The 17652-nt window shown below is 53.5% G+C and overlaps 5 protein-coding genes across 5 annotated transcripts; 3 read left to right on the top strand and 2 right to left on the bottom strand.

Moving 5' to 3' along the window:
• Window positions 1-1567: 1567 nt before the first annotated feature.
• On the top strand, window positions 1568-3574 carry COCSUDRAFT_59242 (hypothetical protein; the record flags this gene model as incomplete). Its single annotated transcript, XM_005651212.1, has 7 exons — window positions 1568-1586; window positions 1749-1879; window positions 2006-2119; window positions 2269-2444; window positions 2622-2796; window positions 2963-3154; window positions 3461-3574. 7 exons carry the CDS (start codon window positions 1568-1570, stop codon window positions 3572-3574), a joined length of 921 nt encoding a protein of 306 aa, XP_005651269.1.
• Window positions 3575-4049: 475 nt separating this feature from the next.
• On the bottom strand, window positions 4050-6871 carry COCSUDRAFT_46203 (hypothetical protein; the record flags this gene model as incomplete). The annotated part of the gene is made up of 10 exons (XM_005651211.1): window positions 4050-4253; window positions 4468-4695; window positions 4892-5094; window positions 5226-5331; window positions 5702-5845; window positions 5999-6072; window positions 6166-6291; window positions 6388-6454; window positions 6552-6591; window positions 6834-6871. The coding sequence occupies 10 exons, from the start codon at window positions 6869-6871 to the stop codon at window positions 4050-4052; spliced, it is 1230 nt and encodes a 409-aa protein (XP_005651268.1).
• Window positions 6872-7303: 432 nt separating this feature from the next.
• On the top strand, window positions 7304-10520 carry COCSUDRAFT_27196 (PCI-domain-containing protein). The gene is made up of 11 exons (XM_005651210.1): window positions 7304-7470; window positions 7563-7640; window positions 7792-7870; window positions 8004-8081; window positions 8168-8276; window positions 8379-8521; window positions 8723-8972; window positions 9231-9451; window positions 9631-9700; window positions 9818-9958; window positions 10066-10520. Exons 1-11 carry the CDS (start codon window positions 7449-7451, stop codon window positions 10186-10188), a joined length of 1314 nt encoding a protein of 437 aa, XP_005651267.1. The 5' UTR covers window positions 7304-7448; the 3' UTR covers window positions 10189-10520.
• A 314-nt stretch (window positions 10521-10834) lies between these two features.
• COCSUDRAFT_27193 (hypothetical protein) lies at window positions 10835-12645 on the top strand. Its single transcript, XM_005651209.1, has 4 exons — window positions 10835-10928; window positions 11113-11403; window positions 11655-11825; window positions 12099-12645. The coding sequence occupies exons 1-4, from the start codon at window positions 10887-10889 to the stop codon at window positions 12330-12332; spliced, it is 738 nt and encodes a 245-aa protein (XP_005651266.1). The 5' UTR covers window positions 10835-10886; the 3' UTR covers window positions 12333-12645.
• A 121-nt stretch (window positions 12646-12766) lies between these two features.
• On the bottom strand, window positions 12767-17589 carry COCSUDRAFT_39733 (P-loop containing nucleoside triphosphate hydrolase protein; the record flags this gene model as incomplete). Its single annotated transcript, XM_005651208.1, has 14 exons — window positions 12767-12861; window positions 12974-13093; window positions 13196-13370; window positions 13505-13597; window positions 13815-14060; window positions 14358-14493; window positions 14861-15150; window positions 15335-15514; window positions 15683-15748; window positions 15887-16134; window positions 16365-16556; window positions 16883-17123; window positions 17262-17360; window positions 17452-17589. The coding sequence occupies 14 exons, from the start codon at window positions 17587-17589 to the stop codon at window positions 12767-12769; spliced, it is 2319 nt and encodes a 772-aa protein (XP_005651265.1).
• Window positions 17590-17652: the final 63 nt, after the last annotated feature.

Here is a 17652-nt window from a genome sequence, read left to right as displayed (position 1 = left end):
AAAGAAATCATCGGTACACGTTGATGCAGGATAGAACAGAACCACTGTGCTCCCATTCCAATGAGACTTCCCCTCAATTTTCCAAGGCTGATATTAGTACCATTCCCTCGAAGGAGCTCTTCGAGGGTGAAACCTAGCAGCGTCTTGTGTGACACTAACTCTCCCACTGAAGGTGTGAGAGTCCTCAGTCTAGGTACCTATACATATGCTCAAGAGAAGTTGAAGCGCATCAACAGTCTGATCAAAGGCACGTCGTGATTAGGATGTGCATCTGACCTCTTCTGCCAGACATCTTGTCATATAGATGCAGACAAAGACGGAGGCCCCTTATGTTCTCAAAGATTCGCACAAGAAATTAAGATATTACTGAAGACAACTGCTGATTGCTGCCATCGGAATTTGGAACAGGGGATTTTGATTAGGATTAAGAGGCTAACAGCCATCTTCGTGACTCCTTGTGGATGAAGGTGCATATAACGTGAAAGCTTCACCAATGAGAGCTTGAATCTCGTGTGTAATTGCATCCTTGCAAATGTTGTTATTCAGGCAGTTTGCATCCATATGCATCCACATCAATATGCTGAAAGCATGTGAAAGCACATCGGCTTAGTAAACACTACACTTGAATCTATAGGGGCAAAGAGGAATGGCGGCTTACTGCTGATAGGACTTAACCCTCTCCTTACAAGATCAAGCGTGGAAGCTTTGAAAGTAGTTTGGTAATCCATTCCGCTTCCATCTCTCTGTAGGAAGTACCTTGATGACTGAATTCGTGTTGCAAGCCCTGTGTGACTCATGATACTCTGTGATGTTGTAGGGCATGTCTGCTGAGGCATTGCAAAGGAGCAGTGAGGCAGATGTTTGTGGCAGCCTGTGCAGCCGGTGGCCTGCTAGGCGCGAGCAGATTTGTGCCGTGCTGGATGTCTTTGGGGAGTCAAATGCCCTCATGCCGCCTGTATTCATATATGGGGGTCCCTCTACAGGAAAGACCGCTATTGTCAGGTAAGCGCATGCAATATCTGCTTCACAAGGATGAGATCTTGTGCTAATACTGCATGTTGTGCTCGATATCAGCAGAAGATGCTGATTGGGATTGATTCCGTCCCCTAATCACCTCAGATCTCAACCGCCGTGCTTGCAGGGATATATTCAAAGAACTTAATCATTCGTATGGGTATGTGAGCTGTGTGGAGTTTGATGAGCCAAAAACTCTTCTGCAAGCCATTTTGAATAGGCTCAAGGTGATACAAGATGCTTTGACCTATAATTCACCTCAAAGCTCACCATTTTCTAGCGTGATGCGTGTGAATGACTGTCCCGCCAGTTGACAACAGAGATGCTGCGCAGGGCAAGAAAAGAAAGAGCGCAGACGGCTATTGCGGGGAGGGAAGGAGCGAACAAATAGCAGAATGTCTAGTGCAACTTCAGGGTGCGTCGACACATGCATGTTGTGCTGGAGACTTGCAAGTAAATTAAGGTCTGCTCATTCGGTTGGGATAGGCACTGAGAGGAAGGTGTGGGTGGGCAGGTGCGGCAAGGGGACCTCTGAAGTACATTGTCTTGGACCATGTGGAGCGCATCAGAGAGTCTGACATCCTTGCTGTTCTGCTGCGCCTGAGGGAGCTCACAGGCATGTTCTTCTGACCGGGCTTTGCCATTTCTCAATTGCTGTGCCAAAGAGGTGACTAAGCACATGTATGGGAATGCGAAGATATGATTTGACAGTGTTTGTTGTCTGCTTGGTGCAGGAGCGAACGTTGGGCTCATCCTGATCAGCCAGGTGGCATGGGGCTGCAATGCCTTTGAGTTTGACACGCAGCGGTGTCGCAGGCCCCACATGATTCACTTCCCCGGCTACAAGATCCAGGATCTCCTCAAGGTCTGCCATCACCTGCTCTGTGCCTTTATTCTCTAACAAAATGCTTTGCATGCGGAGCTGTAGGTCCATTTACACTTGCAGCATTGTGTGCTCGTGTGCTCTGATAAGCCCTCTGAGCTTGCGCAGATCCTGGAGCTGTCCATCCCAGCAAAAGAGGATGTGAGGCTATACAACCAGTTCCTTCAAACCTTCATCGGCCCTATGTTTGCTCGCTGCTCCAGCCGCATCGAGGACCTACAGGTAGCAACCTCAATTGCACCATCAAAACTCAATATGTGCGCTGTACATATGCTTCTTCCTTGCATATTCAGCTCCCAGGGGCAGCAGAATGTTCAGCAGTACAGGACCTATTGCAAAATTTCCAATCGAGAAGCTGGGGTGGGGGCCAGAGAGTGACGCAGCAGCTGTATCCGGAGTACTCGAGGCCGGTGAGGGAGGGGCGCATCCAGGCAGGCCAATCCCAGCAGCTGTACACTGCCTTCAAGGACAAGGCAACTGCGGCCAGGGCGGCTTTTGAGAGCGGCCTGCACAACCAGCTCGTGCTCACTGATGCAGTCACCAGCAGGTGCAAATATGACACATCTCTATTAAGAGAGCTTGAGGGTATATTTCTATGTGCTCCGTTGCCCACTTTTTATATGCTGCTGCATACCAGCAGCTGTGCCTTCAGATTTTCATAGCATGCAAAGTGTACAGCTGTTTCTGTTTTGCCGCTTTTATCAAGGGCGTTGCCATGGCGTAGGGGCACCAGCGCAGTGCAGGAGCATGTCTTGGACTTTGAGCTGCCGTTCGCCAGCAAGTTCCTGCTGCTGGCTGCCTATGTGTGCTCGCGCAACAAGCCCGCCCTCGACAGGCGCCTGTTCGACCCCAGCAGCCGCGCCGGCCGACGCCGCGGCGCCATGGCCTCAGACAAGCAGGTGACACACTTTCTCCATTCAATCATCTTACCACTCGTCACTGGTGAGTCATGATGATGATGCATGTGCTTGTTGGGGAGTGTGGATGTGCTGCTGTGCCCATTGGCCCTTGGATATGATGCCTGAAACTGATAATATCCACTGCACCCGTGTCATGTGTGCATAGGCGGAGTCTGCGGCGGAGGCGAAGCTGCGGGGGCCGCACAGTTTCCCGCTGGAGCGGTTGATGGCCACATACTGGGAGCTGCGCTATGCTCAGGGGGACACCTGCCCCAACGCTGAGGAGCACCGGGACGCGCAGTCGGCCGATGTCTTCCTGCAGATCAGCTCCCTTGTGTCCCTGCGCTTCCTGTCACAGGTGGAACCAGCTCTTCTCTTCTCAACTTTTTTTCAGTCTGCCTAATCTAGAGGAGAGCCAGAGAAAGAGTTGGGACATCATTGTTATGGCCCGCCCAAATCCAATCTAGCTGCAAAGAGAGGGGCAGGGGAGTCTATACATTAGCAATTTCGCCCATAGATGGAGATTAGAGACCCTGAATCCTTCAAGCAAGCGTCGTCATGCGGATCTCTCTACGTGTAAATACGGTATACTCAAATTAAAAGACTGTGCATGCTTCTGCATGGTGACCTTGGTTGATGGTGAGAGTCTGGGACGTATGTGCAGGCTGAAGGAGAGCTGGATGAGCCCAAGTATGCATGCAATGTCTCGGACGAGCTGGCGGAGAGGATTGCAAAGAATGTCAGGGTCAGCCTGAAGGATTTTGTCTTTTACGTCTAGAAGCCTGGACCCATGTACTGAATTATGGATTCACTTATTATGAGGACTACTTTTCATTTACATGGCCATGCCCTTCCCGCTTGCAAGATCAGTTCCAAATCAACTCTGATACTCAATTGTTGCAATGCCAAATGAAGTCCAGTAGGCGCTGATCTGGCCTTCCTTTGCAAAGAATACAGTTGCAGCAAGCTGATTGTATCAAAATTTAAGCGGGCAAATTTGCTGTGCAAAAATGGTACAGTGCTCGCATGTAAGAATACTCACTGACAGGCTAAAATACCAAGCCAGTGCACAGATACATTACGATTACACTCCGTGTATTTGCGTGATGTTGCATTTTGCGCCTGAGCCCGCACAAATGTGTCAAGCAAGCCTGTTTCTCTGAGTTTACAAATCCGATTTAGAGATCATTGTTGATCTCTGAATGAATTGATTCAGTGAAGCTTACTTCCTAGCACAATACGGACTGCTGACTCTACAGGTTCCTCACCGCTTTTCCAAAGAATCTGTCAAAGGGACTCCGCTGCAGCTTCCAAGGGATGTAAATGGTTATGGAGCGCATGCTCATCAGCACAATTAGACCCAGCCAGACAGCGCCCAGCTCCAAATCTGGCGCTCCAGGTGCTAACAATGCCAACAGCATGCAGCCCACCGCGGGTGTCGCACAAACAGCCATTGCCTGCAAGCATCAGGTCCGCTAGTAAATTGAAGAACAATTTGTGGCTGGGAAATTTACTTGAGCAAAGTACTTAGCCCCAGAATTACTCTGCAGCACTCATTAAGGCAGATCTCTCTCTCTTTCAAAATACCCAAGCAGCCAGCAATTGCAAAGTCAAGTCATGATGTATGGGAGGTAATGACATTGAGCAGTACAGGGGATGAGGGAGGTGCACCTTGGCGGCATATTCAAAGCCTCCAGCCCCGTACAGAACGCCGTCCCACACAAAAGCCAGTGCATTGATGGGCTGTGACAGGATGACCCAGGGGAATATGTTGCCGATAGCTGCAATGACTGCCGGGTCGCGCGTGAACAGCTGGGGCAGGGCACCGCTCGTCAGGGCCAGCACTGTCGCCAGAGACACACCCAGTGCCACCCCCAGCTGCAGCGTTCTCTCTGCAATCTGCATGCACATTAACAAGCCCCGCTCAGCAAGCTCGCACTTGGTCATCTGAAAGTTATTTGCTGCATGGGAGGCCTGCTCAGTCTCTGAAAGGCTGAGAGCATGTTTATAAGTGTGAGCCAGAATCTTGCACGTATAAAGTGAATGCTGGCAAGAGGAAATGAATAATAAGCAGAGAAAAGATCACCTTGCGCACTTTCTCCAGCTCGTTGGCAGCCAGACCCTGTGCCAGCAGAGTCTGTGCGGCCACTGCCAGAGAGTCCGCCAGCAGCGAGGAAGCCAGCCACAGCTGGAGGCAGATCTGGTGTGCAGCTGCATGAGCCAGGTCGGAGCGCGCAGCCAGGGATGTGGCCAACGCAAATGTGCCAGATATGGCCACTGTGCGCAATGCTAACAGCCCTGCAACAAGCGCATTCCAACATATATGTGCAGCACTCTAGTCCCAGACACTGTTGACAACCGTATGAAAATTGCACAACGTCACACTCCAGAGATTGAGTGGAGGGTCGGCGATGGCTCCCAGGACGCACCTGTCGGTCCCAGAAATGAAGACAAGCTAGCCATGGCTGATCTGCCGGCAAGACTAAGGGAATACTTCCTGCTCAAGGACGCAATAAGCCACAGAGCAGCTGCACCCTGCATGCAGGAGCAGTTCATATGCACCTGCCACCAGCTTTTTGGTTCATGAAGAGTCCGCCCTTTCAAAAGTGTGGATATGTGCAGGAGCAAGCGAACCTCAGCAGCGACTGTTGCAATCGCAGCTCCTCTCACGCCCCATCCAAGGCCAAAAATGAGCAGAGGGTCGAGAATGACGTTGATCAGGTTGCAACCAATTGTGCCCCACAATGGCATTCTGGTGTCACCCAAGCCTCTGTACACGCCCTGAAAACATTCCAAATAATGTTGAGGGAACGTTTGCAGCCTGGCAACAGATAATACTACCCAAGATTAGCATGCAAAAGACCCTGACTTCACCGGAGGACTGTACAGCAACGCAGGTCGTCACCTGAGCAACCATAAGAAGCAATGTTGCTGGGGCCCCGAGCGCCTTTATCTGCAGGAAGTCCAGTGCATCATAGCGCAGGGGCGACCCCGGACTGACTCCCCAGAGTGACAGACCATTCCCACCCAGCACCACCAGTGCCGCTCCCTGCAAAGGGGCATCCAATCTAATGCGCTCACCTTGTGAAGCAATCTTGCATGACTCGGGCTTTGAGCTTGCTCATGCGCAACACTGTGCAGCAAGCCAGTGTCCTAAGTGCTGGGGTCAATATATTTGCTCAACATCCAGATTGGTTTGTACCTCTGCAAGGCTGACCAGAACTGCAATGAGCAGTGATGTGGATGCTGCAAGCCCAATCTGCGCATCCTTGTCATCTGCAGTACAGAATATAGCCAGCTATCACGAACTTACTTTTCCGGTCAGCACTGAAATAATTGACAACTAGTACATTGGCACGCTGGGCAAACCTGCATCGCTCCCTACAGCCGTTGCTACAACATTGGTCGTGACGCTCAGGAGAGGGATGTTCAGCAGCTTGGTGACTGTCCCAAATATGGACAGGGCTACCCCCACAGAGGCTAGCTGCAGGGAACCTGCAAGGCGAAATAAATCTTAGGCAACAGCATGCCGCAACTCTTATTGGATTCAAAGCTTATCTGCATAGCTGGAGTCGCGCCTCATTGACGCACCAAGGTGTCCAAGATAGGCGATATCAATGAGGGACGCAAGAGGATCTGCTGCAAGTGTTGCCAATGCCTGTCACAAGGAGAAAATCAGTTGCAGGGATTGTGGCGATATGCGGCAGTCACATTGATGGCAGAAGAGGCTTTCATTTGCGGATTTGGCAACTCACCGGCAGGGCCAGAGAGGCGATTGCAGCGTCCACGCTTTTCCTGTTCAGTGCATCCAAAGCCCAGGTCAGCCGTTGTAACTCCTTTGAAAACCTAGCAAAAGACTGATGTTGAACAGAGGTAGGGTAAAGGCATCGACGCATGTTCTGGATCGCAGCGGGTAAATTACGAGGCATTTGCCTAGGAATTTGTGAAGAGGTCTGCTTCTCTTTGCATGCATGATCGCCACTGCGCAGATCCCCGCTCACATCTTTGTCTTCACCAGACTTCGATCTTAATTTCACATGCAAAAGTCGGCACTGACGATGTCCCTGGGCTGCATTATGCCTTGACCAATATAAATGTGATCTGAAAGCCCTATAGCCAGTCCCGAAGGGAGTGGCACTCACTGTAGGAGACAACAAAGATCCTTGACTTGAGAGTGTTTGAGCAGATATATTATATGCATTGCATATGCACATCGTCACATCTACAGGCCTATCGTAATCAACGAAACCATTTTCACGCCGGAGATCGACGCCAACAAAGGCAAGCACAGCTCCAGATACAGCACCAGAACTTCCCTAACAGTAATTTGCAATTCAATCATGGTCACATAACAGATGACACTCTCAATTAAGCAAGAATAAAGTGCCTCGGTCATGCATGTCGCAGCAATATGTTGCCATAGCGTGCGGGCGGCGTTCCTGTTCCTCTGCAATTTGGCAGGCAAATGGTGAGACTGCATGCTTCTCATGATCACTATTTATTGGGCAACACTGGCACTTTCAGCTTCAGCTCATCAAGCCTCTGATATCCATAATTTGTGTGGCCCGACCGGCTTTAACCTGCTAAGGTGGATCGTTGACTTCAGTGAACCAATCCCAAGGCGTCAGAGCTTGAGTAAAAGTATTGCAACAATGTCAGACGAGGAAATGGAAGGTAAATCTAATCTTTGATCAAACGTACACTTCCATAGAGGACAGCACTTTATCTGTAGACTGCATTGCTGACCGCTTCACCATGTGGTGCAGATTATGGCTTCGAATATAGTGACGAAGATGTCCAGGAAGAAGATGTGGACATCGAAAATCAGTACTACAATTCAAAAGGCAAGCCAAGACTGTTCTTGTGTCTTTTGAGCTGTTTCGTGCAACTCAAGAGCTGCCAGATCACCTTCTGCATCTCTCTCAGTGTGTCATCCTTTCGCAACATTTAGCGCTTCAGGCGATGATGGTAAGCTTAATCATTGGATTTTAACAGGGATGCTCGAAGGGGACCCACAGGAGGCCCTTAAGGGATTTCAAGAGGTTGTTTCTATGGAGGAAGACAAGGGAGAATGGTGTGCACCTGTACATTTTGTTGCCTTGTGAAGACGATGTTGCAGGGTCTGACGAGATGTAAGACGATGATCTCATGCCTGCTGGTCACAAAAGCTAGCGAATGCTCTCTTAACAAGTTGCGTGCTCAACCAGGGGTTTCAGGGCGTTGAAACAGATTGTAAAGCTCCACTTCAAACTGGGAAACACAGACAGTATGCTGGAGGCTTACAGGTATCGATCGCTGATGTGCCAGCATGGGGTTTATATTTGTGATGTGAAGGAGCTATGACCACTGAAAGCTGTTGCTGCAAGTGCAGAGAGATGCTGTCATACACGAAGAGTGCTGTGACACGGAATGCCAGCGAGAAGAAGATCAACAGCCTCTTGGACTTTGTCTCTTCCTCCACAGATATGAAGCTGCTCCAGGTTGGCACTCTCGTGACATGTGTGTATAATTGCAAGTTTCTGCATCCGTTTTGCTCAAGAATACCACTATTTTGCATGTGACAACCAATCTTACGAATGCAGGACTTTTATGGCACAACACTGGACGCCCTGGTGGAGGCAAAGAACGACCGGCTCTGGTTCAAGACACAGCTCAAGCTGTGCGGCCTGTGGTTCAAGCTCAAGGAGTACGGGCGCGCATCCAAGATCCTACGGGAACTGCACAAGTGCGCCATCTCTCAGGATCTCTCCAGCACCTTTGTCAACTGGGCTGTGTCCATGTAATTATGATCAAGAATGTGGCAGCAAACACAACGGGCCTGCACTGGGGGGAACACCCACACGCAGGGCCAAACTGTTGCCAGAAAATACTGTCCAAGGAGCTGCAAAGTGCTTGTCCACTGAGGCTGGCCTTGCTGGGATCGCAGGGCATGCCAGGCAGAGGATGGCTCAGATGATTTGAAGAAGGGGACGCAGCTGCTGGAGATCTATGCGCTGGAGATCCAGATGCACACGGAGCAGAAGAACACCAAGCGGCTGAAGGAGCTGTACAACAAGGCGCTGACCATCAAGTCCGCCATCCCCCACCCGCGCATCCTCGGCATCATCCGCGAGTGCGGCGGCAAGATGCACATGCATGAACGCAGCTGGTCCGACGCAGCCACCGACTTTTTTGAGGTGTGTCTGCGCTCCTTATGCTGTTGTGTGATTTCCCCTTGGCATGCGACACATGATTATATCACACATGGAAGTCTGGATTCGATACTCTCCCTTTGCCTTACTTCCCGCCTCCTGCAGCAAGAGTACAATCTAATTCAAGCTGTGCAATTCATCTGTGTCATGAAGATTTTTGTATTATTTCGGGTGATTAGTAGCACCATGCTATGTATTGAAACACCTTTTCCTGCTCATTAACTCTGCTTTTGTGTGCGGCAGGCCTTCAAGAGCTACGACGAGGCGGGCGCGGTGCGGCGGATACAGTGCCTCAAGTACCTGGTGCTGGCGACGATGCTGATGGAGAGCGCGGTGGACCCCTTCGACGCGCAGGAGGCCGCCCCCTACAAGCAGGACCCAGAAGTGCTGGCCATGACCAACCTGGTCGCAGCCTACCAGCAGAACGACATCCTCGGCTTTGAACGCATCCTCAAGACCAACAAGTGCGCCACCTTTTTCACGGTGCTCAAGCTCTTGCACCACAGTCACATCAGTGTAGTGGGACCCATGTGTGATCTGGGGCAGGGTTGCATGCCTCGTGGGTGCAGCTCCTGTCACAGCATCCTGTCTTGCGCAAGGCAGGTGCGGCTGTGCTCCACTGATGACTGATATCTCTGTGCAGGCGCACCATCTATGACGACCCTTTCATCCGCAACTACATCGAGGACCTCCTCAAAAAGATCCGGACTCAGGTCAGCTTCTTTCCATTTCCTTTCTTGAAAGTCACCTCCACCCTTCAATCATAATGATCCAGCTGCACCAAATGCCATGCATAGTCGATCGCACTGATGATGCTTGTGCGTTGCCAGGTGGTGCTGAAGCTCATACAGCCGTACACGCGCATCCGCATCCCCTTTGTGTCTCAGCAGCTCAACATCCCCGAGTATGACGTGGAGCAGCTGCTGGTCGCCCTCATCCTGGACAGCCGCATCCAGGGCCACATCGACCAGGTGCTCCCCTTGACAACCCAGTGGTGGAATTTCCTCTGGCATGTGCAAGATACCATTGCCTTGCAAACAGGTAAAAGCCATGACTCTTGTAAGTGGCATGCGCGCAGGTGAACCAGCTGCTGGAGCTGGAGTCTGTGCAGACGGTGACGACGCAGAAGTACAAGGCCATTGACAAGTGGTCGCAGCACCTGCACTCCCTGCACCAGGGCATCCTGAACAAGATGTCGTGATCCTGAGAGTTGCAGTGCAGTAGGAAGTTAGGAAGTGTATTTGTCTTGTAGATTACACCACTGTCAGCAAGTGAGTTCACCTAAATGGGTGGATCCTCCGGACAAGCATTGAGGTGCCGGTGTGGGCACCCCTCTAACAGCCTCTAACGCTGAGCGTGAGAGCCCTGCGTGCAGTACTGCACCGCGCACTGTGACAGTGCGTGCCTAGAACAAATTAGAACAGACACTTGCAAGTTTCTGAGGGCATGGAGCTGCTGAACCACTTAGCTGTTCATGTTGGCATCATGTGCATGCACAGATTGTGAGATCTTCAATAATACAGTATTCTGGAGTCCAGGACCATCATAACCATGCATAGTGGCCACGTGCCCGTCACAGTGACTGGATGCGGATGGAAGATCTGCATGTGCATTGGAAAATTTGCCTGCAAGGCTCGGAATCTTGCAGGGGTACTTAACAAATCCCTTCCATCCCAGACAATATCCTTTTCGCCTGTTTCTGCTTGGATTGGAAACAGGCTTGGGGGTCTCGATGTTGACCAACCCCTGGAATAGCAATCGGGGAGGGTTTCTAGGGTTCCATCCCGGCAGGAACCTAATCGAGGATCTCAGCCCGGATAAGCTTGGCCCCGGTGAAATCACTGCGAAGGACATCGAGGGAATACACGAGCCCCACCAGCTGCCGCACAGAGAAACCTCATGGCAGCCACTTCCTGCATGACTGCCCGTCTGGGCGCAAAGGTGAGGCTACGGCCCGCACACCTGATCGGGACAGACAGTGGAGTATGGAGATATTTGAAGTGCCAATTCATGCACGAATTTACTTGATGGGCATTGATCCCATGCCTTGACACTGAAGCAAAGGCACGCCTATTCCTGTCCTGGGCAAGCTTTCACACCCACGCAACTCCGATTTGATGTGCAGGCTCCCCAGCATGAGTTGTCCTTCAAGAGCTCCGTGAAGCCTCTTCGCGCTGCTCCAGTGGCTCGCAAGGCCGTCCAGGTGGCCCGTGCAGCGTCTTGCTCTGCTCAGGAGCAGGCACCCGTCCAGGTCGGCAAGGTTGTCGCTGCCGCTGCGCTCGCTGCTGCACTGGCTTTTGGCTCCGTGGACGCTGCCAAGGCTGACATTTCGGGGCTCACCCCCTGCAGCGAGAGCAAGGGCTTCGCCAAGCGCCAAAAGAACGAGATCAAGGCCCTGACCAAGCGCCTCAAGCAGGTACATCACAGGACAAACTTGGGGCTTGGGTGCCCCATCAGCAAATACAAATGATGGGCCTGTAACGGGAGCAGCATGCAGTGCTCCAAAGGGCATGCATCTGCCCTAATATGGCATTATGTGCAGTGAGCAGTGACTAAATGTCCAACAGTCAAGGCCTCTGCTATGTTCTGAATACACACTTGCAGCAGCACACTGTTGCAAAAGTTATTGAGCGCAGAATGACCGAGGGACACTGTGATGCTGTGCAGTACGAGGAGGGCAGCGCACCCTCTCTGGCCCTGAAGGCGACCATCGAGCGCACAGAGAAGAGGTTTGCAAACTACGGCAACGCTGGCCTGCTGTGCGGCACAGACGGCCTGCCCCACCTCATCTCTGACCCCGGCCTCGCCCTCCGCTTCGGCCACGCCGGCGAGACCCTGGTGCGTCTCGCTGCTGGCATGTGCCTATGAGCAACAGCATTTTCTATTATGTTCCGCCCCGCTTACAATATAGGGGAGATCGGGACTGGACCAGCCAGACCTAGCGGGCTTGTTGTGCATGTTACCTGTGCAATGGCAGGCTTTGTTTATGCATATGGCGAGCTTCCAATGGCAGGGGCAAGGATTCAGGCACCCGTCATGTTGCATGGACTAGTAGCTGTGCCGAAATTTGGATGGCCCTTGATTGAGGTCGGTGTGTGCCTGATGGTGCAGATCCCCACCGTGGGCTTCCTGTACATTGCTGGCTGGATCGGCACAGCCGGCCGGGACTACTTGATCGCCTCCAAGGGCGAGGCTAAGCCCAGGGAGAAGGAGTACATCATCGACGTCCCCCTCGCCCTCAAGATTTCAGCCCAGGGTGCTGGCTGGCCCTTCAGGGTGATTCGCGAGCTGCAGAAGGGCACTTTGCTAGAGAAGGACTCCAACATCACTGTCTCCCCCCGCTAAGCAGCCAACAGCAGCAGCAAGCCGCTGACAGAGCAGCTCAAAGCTTGGATGTGGCGTGCATGGAAGGTGCAGCGACCGGAAGTGTTGGGAAATGTAGAGCATTGTCAGGAGAGGGCGAAAGTTGTAGAACCGAGAAGAAATCCTTTTGGGACCAGTCAGGCTTGTTTGCCAGATTTTGCAGTCTGTCCAAGCCGTATGTGGCATGAGCTGCACTCTCTGTTGTCCAGAAAATCGGTATAGCAATTCACGCACTGATTTGTGCACATCCTGCTCGCATTCAGGCAGAGAGAAATTGTAATTGACCAATTTTGGGAATACTCTTTCGTTACACGTTGCAGCTCTCATAGCTCTATCTGCATGGGCACTGATTTGTTCAGGCTGTCAATCTACACTACACACTCTGCTTGGCATTTTGTCAGACATCGTACACGACTCTAAATCAGATCTTTCATGCGCACGGGCCGCTTGACAGCATTCGTGAAGCCCTCGTGGAATTTGTAGCGCATAGCATGCCCAGCCTTGCCTGAAGCTGCACAGAACAGGAACATCCATGAGCGCCTGATTAGTAACCAGAAAATTTTGCATGGTAGCACAAACAGAGATTGAGAATGGGTCACAAGCAGCAATCGGCAGAGGCGCACCAATATCCTGAGCTTCCTCAGCTGCTGAAGGCTTCGGCCTGTGCTGCCCTGCCTTCTCACTCTTTTGCCGCAAAGCATCCAGCCAGCTAGCCTTCCGCACAGGCCCCGTCTTCTTGGCGCCTGCAGAAATACTCTTACCTCAAGGCCTATGCTCCCACAGCACGCTCAAGACACACACTTCCACCCTGTTTTTGCCACGTACATCAGGAAATCGGTGCGCACCTGTAACGGCGGCCTCCTTTGCACGCTGCGCCACGGTGAGCTGGTACCTCTTCTCCCCGGAGGGCGGCCGCTGGCTGCTGCCCTCCTGAGCACCCTGACTCTCGCTCGTCCCCGTAGCATCCTCTGGGAGAGCCTCTGTCGTCGATGCCGCACCGGAACCACTGTCTCCGTACACCTGCGCATTGACACAACAAGCCTGCAGCTCCTCCAATTCATGCTGCCTGCATCGTCTGCAGGATGGGCAGAGCTTGCACTGGTCTTCATGCTTGCCCCTGGTGGCAGTGTGTGTATGCTAGGGAGGGAACGCACCGCCTCACGCCTGCGGATGGCCTCCAGCTGCAGCTGCTGCACGACCATCTGCCGGATGGTCAGCGCCATCACCTTGCCGCTATGCAGCACACCCTGCGACACCATCCCCTTCGTATTGCATTGCCAATATCCATGACATTTGCAGCCATCCCATTAATAAATCCACCTTGAGCAAGGCAACTCTCTATTGCCTCACTTAAAACCTCAATCCGCCACTTCTTGAATGTTTACCACACCCAGCAACACCGCCGCCTCAAACCTTGGAGGATCTCTTGAGGTGCAGAGGGCCCTGCAAAGGAGAAGGGCGCACCGGGAAGAGCACGAGGGTGTGGACGGGCGGCGAGAGGGCGGTGGTCTCGGGCAGATTGGCGTGGGCTGTCTGATGGCCGTGCGCGGCCGGCTGGGCTGAGGGCGGCGACAGCGACAGAGTGAGGCCGTGCGCCAGCAGCAGATCGACCATGGCGGCCATCGCGGCGCGCTCCTCTGCCGTGAACAGGTGCGGCGCCACTGGCCGAACCGCACGGTTCACCACTCGCACCAGCGCCGGTAGCACCTCCTGCCAGACACACAACCGAGCCAGGTCACTTGTATGCCATCTGCTTTATTTGCTTGCATGTATGCTTGACAGATATCAATGCTGCTACTTGTGGGTCCAGTACTGATGAACCCTTGCTGCACAATCTTCAGGCAGGCTATCACTCGTAAGTGCACAACCCTCTACAGACAAGCCCCCTGCAGCATGTGTATGATGTGCCTCTCTCCAAGTAGATGCATCCTACGAGATGGGAATGATGATTGAAAGAAATGCATTGAGAGGTGTGGGTGCACGAGGATAAAACACCATGGTGCGCACCCGCACAGCCGTGGCAGTGGAGAGGGTGGAGAACACGGTGGGGTGCACATCGGTCAGCCACCCTTGCAGCATGGCCCTCTGCGCCACGGTCCTCCTGTGCATGTCAGCCTGGCTGGACGGCCACCGCATCTGCACCCTGCGCGGTTGACAGGAATGCTCAGCAAGGCTTCCCTGATACATCCAGCAAGGAGACAATATTCTCTCAGTGTCCCTTGCATGCGGAGTTATCCTCAGGCTGGAGCAAATTTTCTGCAGCTCCGCAGGGTCACCACATTTCAGGTTCGCATCAACCATGCTATTCAGATTCTACCACTCTGCCTAGAGCCTTTGGCAGGGTGCATTCATCAGCTGCAATTCCTTCCTGCCCTCAAATGCTGCCGGAAGACAGCTATCCAGATCGGCACGCAATTTGATGCTGACAGTACCCTGCGCTGCCGACTCGATACACGTTCATCCTGACACAAATTTCTCATCCTCTGATAGGACAAAGCAGCCACGCACACCTCTGGGGCCCGGCGACGATGGTGCGCACGGCGAGGGCGTGCGCGGGCGCGAATTTGAGCGCGGCAAAGTCGGAGCGGCGGTGCACGGCGCGCAGGAGGCGGTCGCCGTCGGCCAGCGCATCAGCCAGCGCAGCTGTGCGCGCCATGTGGCTGTCCAGGTAGCGCGCGGCCGGGAAGTTCTCCTGCAGGCCCGCCAGCACCAGCCCGTGGTCGCCAAAGTCCCCCAGCGTGCTGTACAGCCGCTCAAAACCGCCGTTCGCCCGCGCGCTCGGCCCCGGCCCTGCCGCCACCTGCGCGAGCCGCATGGCGCTGCCTCTGTATGGAGTTTCTGCCTCATTTATGCTGATGGACTGTGCTAGTACCACTTGTGACAAGGACAGGCGGCCAGAGCATATCAACAATATTTGAGGATTGATGCAAGCTCGGGAATGACATTGGTGAGGGAGAAATAATCCAGGTGGTGAGGATGCGCACCTTGTCAGTGAAGAGTTCCTGCCAGATGCCGAAGGCGGACTTGACCATGTCCTTCTGGGCGCACTGCACGCCGCTGACGTGGGAGCTGCGGATGGCGCGCGTGCGCTTGGACAGGAACTGCAGCGTGTTCAGGCACGACCGCACGTCGTGCTCCGTCCTCTCGCAAAGCGTCGTCAGCGCCTGTGGTGCAAAAATCAAAGTTAGGCGCAACAAAACTCGCTGAGAAGCATGTGCAGCGAAGGTTTGATGCGAGCTTCTTGCTGCAGCTGCAGCAATGACTTCTTACAGTTACTTTTGCTGGCTCAAGTTAAGTCTGCAAGCTCAGGTGGAAGAGCAGAGGAAGCACACCGTGCGATCCACGGACAGCCCCTCTGATGAGCAGATGAAGCGCAGACGCGAGGACAGGCGCTCCACCTGTGCAAACAGGCATGAGCCCATCAGCATGCAACCTGATGCAGCATTTCTGCAAGGGATTGCTGTGTGAGTGATGCAGAGCAGGAAAGCAGATGTAGCTGGGGTCAGCGAGCGTGCCGTGGGCTTCTTGTAGTGCACGATCTTGGCTATGGCGCGCAGAGGCCGCAGCGCTGGCGCGTAGAGGTCGTTGCAGATGGCTATGAGGGGCCGGCACAGCGGCTGGCCGCCCTTCCTCCGCTTCTTTCCATGCGTGCCGCCAGCTGCGTTCTCGTCGTCAGCATCCCCAGCCTCATCTGCTGCTCCGCTAGCACACGCCTCTTTTCTGCCGCCACCGGCCTGCACAAGCTTCAGCAGAGCCTGGATTGCGCCTCGGCCCTCGCTCCCGCCTGTCACATGCAGCAGAAGCCACCATCTTGCTGAATGAATAGAGAGCACCATGCTGCCGCCCAAGGATTTCCAAGAGTGACCAGATCCTGATATGTTCCATTCCCTGGTGCTTCAAGGCACCTGAACTTGTTACTGCTTGCAGGGTCGCCCAAGGCCATGCAGACATGTGCACCCTGGTCCAATAAAGGCATTTGTGAAGGGGTACATGTTCCAGGGGAAGGTGCCTCACCGGTGGCGCCGTCGATCTCATCAATGATGACGCAGTTGGGGCGGCCGGCGCCCATGACGGATTGCATCTGCACCGCGTCGCTGATGCGCGCCTGCAGCGTGGCCGCCGTGCGCTCATCGCTGGCGTTGATCTCCACTGTCCGGTAGCCGCAGTGCCGCGCCACCACATGCGCCAGCGTTGTCTTGCCCAGCCCTGCGCACATAGGATGCCACGTCAGCTGAAGAAATCCTCAGCATCCAGATCACCAGGGGCGATCAAGCTCCCTGGTCTCCGAGAGGGGCGCGACCTTGTCGGTCAGCTCCTGATACCCGCCGCACACGTGTCTCGCATCAATTGCAACATTTGTCTGTGTCGTTACCCAACATTCTCACAGAAAGGGGCCAGTGGAGGTACTAGATACAGTTGATACAGGCATGGCATAAGTGAGGAGAGATTTCCATTCTCCTTCTACGATGGTTATGGCAGCGTTGTCTGGCAAATGGCCATATGAGAATGAGAAGCTTATGCTGCATGCTCACCCGGTGCGCCGCAGATGAGGAGGATCTTTTGGGGAGGCCTGACGTCAGTGCCCTGCTTTGTGGCGGGACCTTTTCCGGCGGCCGCTTTGTGCGGTTTGTTGCTCGGCCTGTGCTTGTCGATGCCAAAGACGCACTTGTCCCAGGTCTTCAGCCACCTGACTACCTCCCTATTTATCTCTTCGTCCCCCAGCAGCTCCAGGAAGGAGCATGGCGCGTATCTGTCTACCCACAAATCCTCTCCCTGCACAAAAGGTGCTACATATTACCTAAACATGCTGCAATGATTTGGATTTGGACAGTGGTGCTTAGAAGACTCCAAAATGGAAGACTCCAGAGGTGTGAATGACAGGGACACATTATGTCTGGTCAGAACACCCACCTGGTCCATCTCTGCTTTGGATTCTGCTGCACTGGCAGAGGCTGGTTGCTCACCCTCGAGGGGTGCATTGAGAGCACTTTCATAAGCGGCCTGTTCCACCTGCACAGCAGAAGACAATGTCATCTGCATTTGTGCATGCATGTCCCGCACGATGCGCAAATAGCGCAGCAATGTGGGAGAGCTTTCCTACCTCAGCCATGAGAACGCTGATTGGCTTCTCCAGAAAGTGCCCCTGCCGCTTGTGGTGCTGCGGCCTGAGGAGTTGTCCTGCGTCTGGGGCAGCAAGGCCGCAATAGACGCGCTCCCCTGTATTGCTGGTCACTGTCATGCACTCCCCTTCTATGTCGGCTGCGTTCCGGGCTGGGAAAACAGCGGCAGCTTGCAGAGCTCC

This window comes from Coccomyxa subellipsoidea (assembly GCF_000258705.1).
Source record: "Coccomyxa subellipsoidea C-169, whole genome shotgun sequence".
Lineage (NCBI taxonomy): Eukaryota > Viridiplantae > Chlorophyta > Trebouxiophyceae > Coccomyxaceae > Coccomyxa > Coccomyxa subellipsoidea.
The sequence above is the reverse complement of the archived record's forward strand: the minus strand, read 5'-3'. Positions and strand labels throughout refer to the sequence as shown.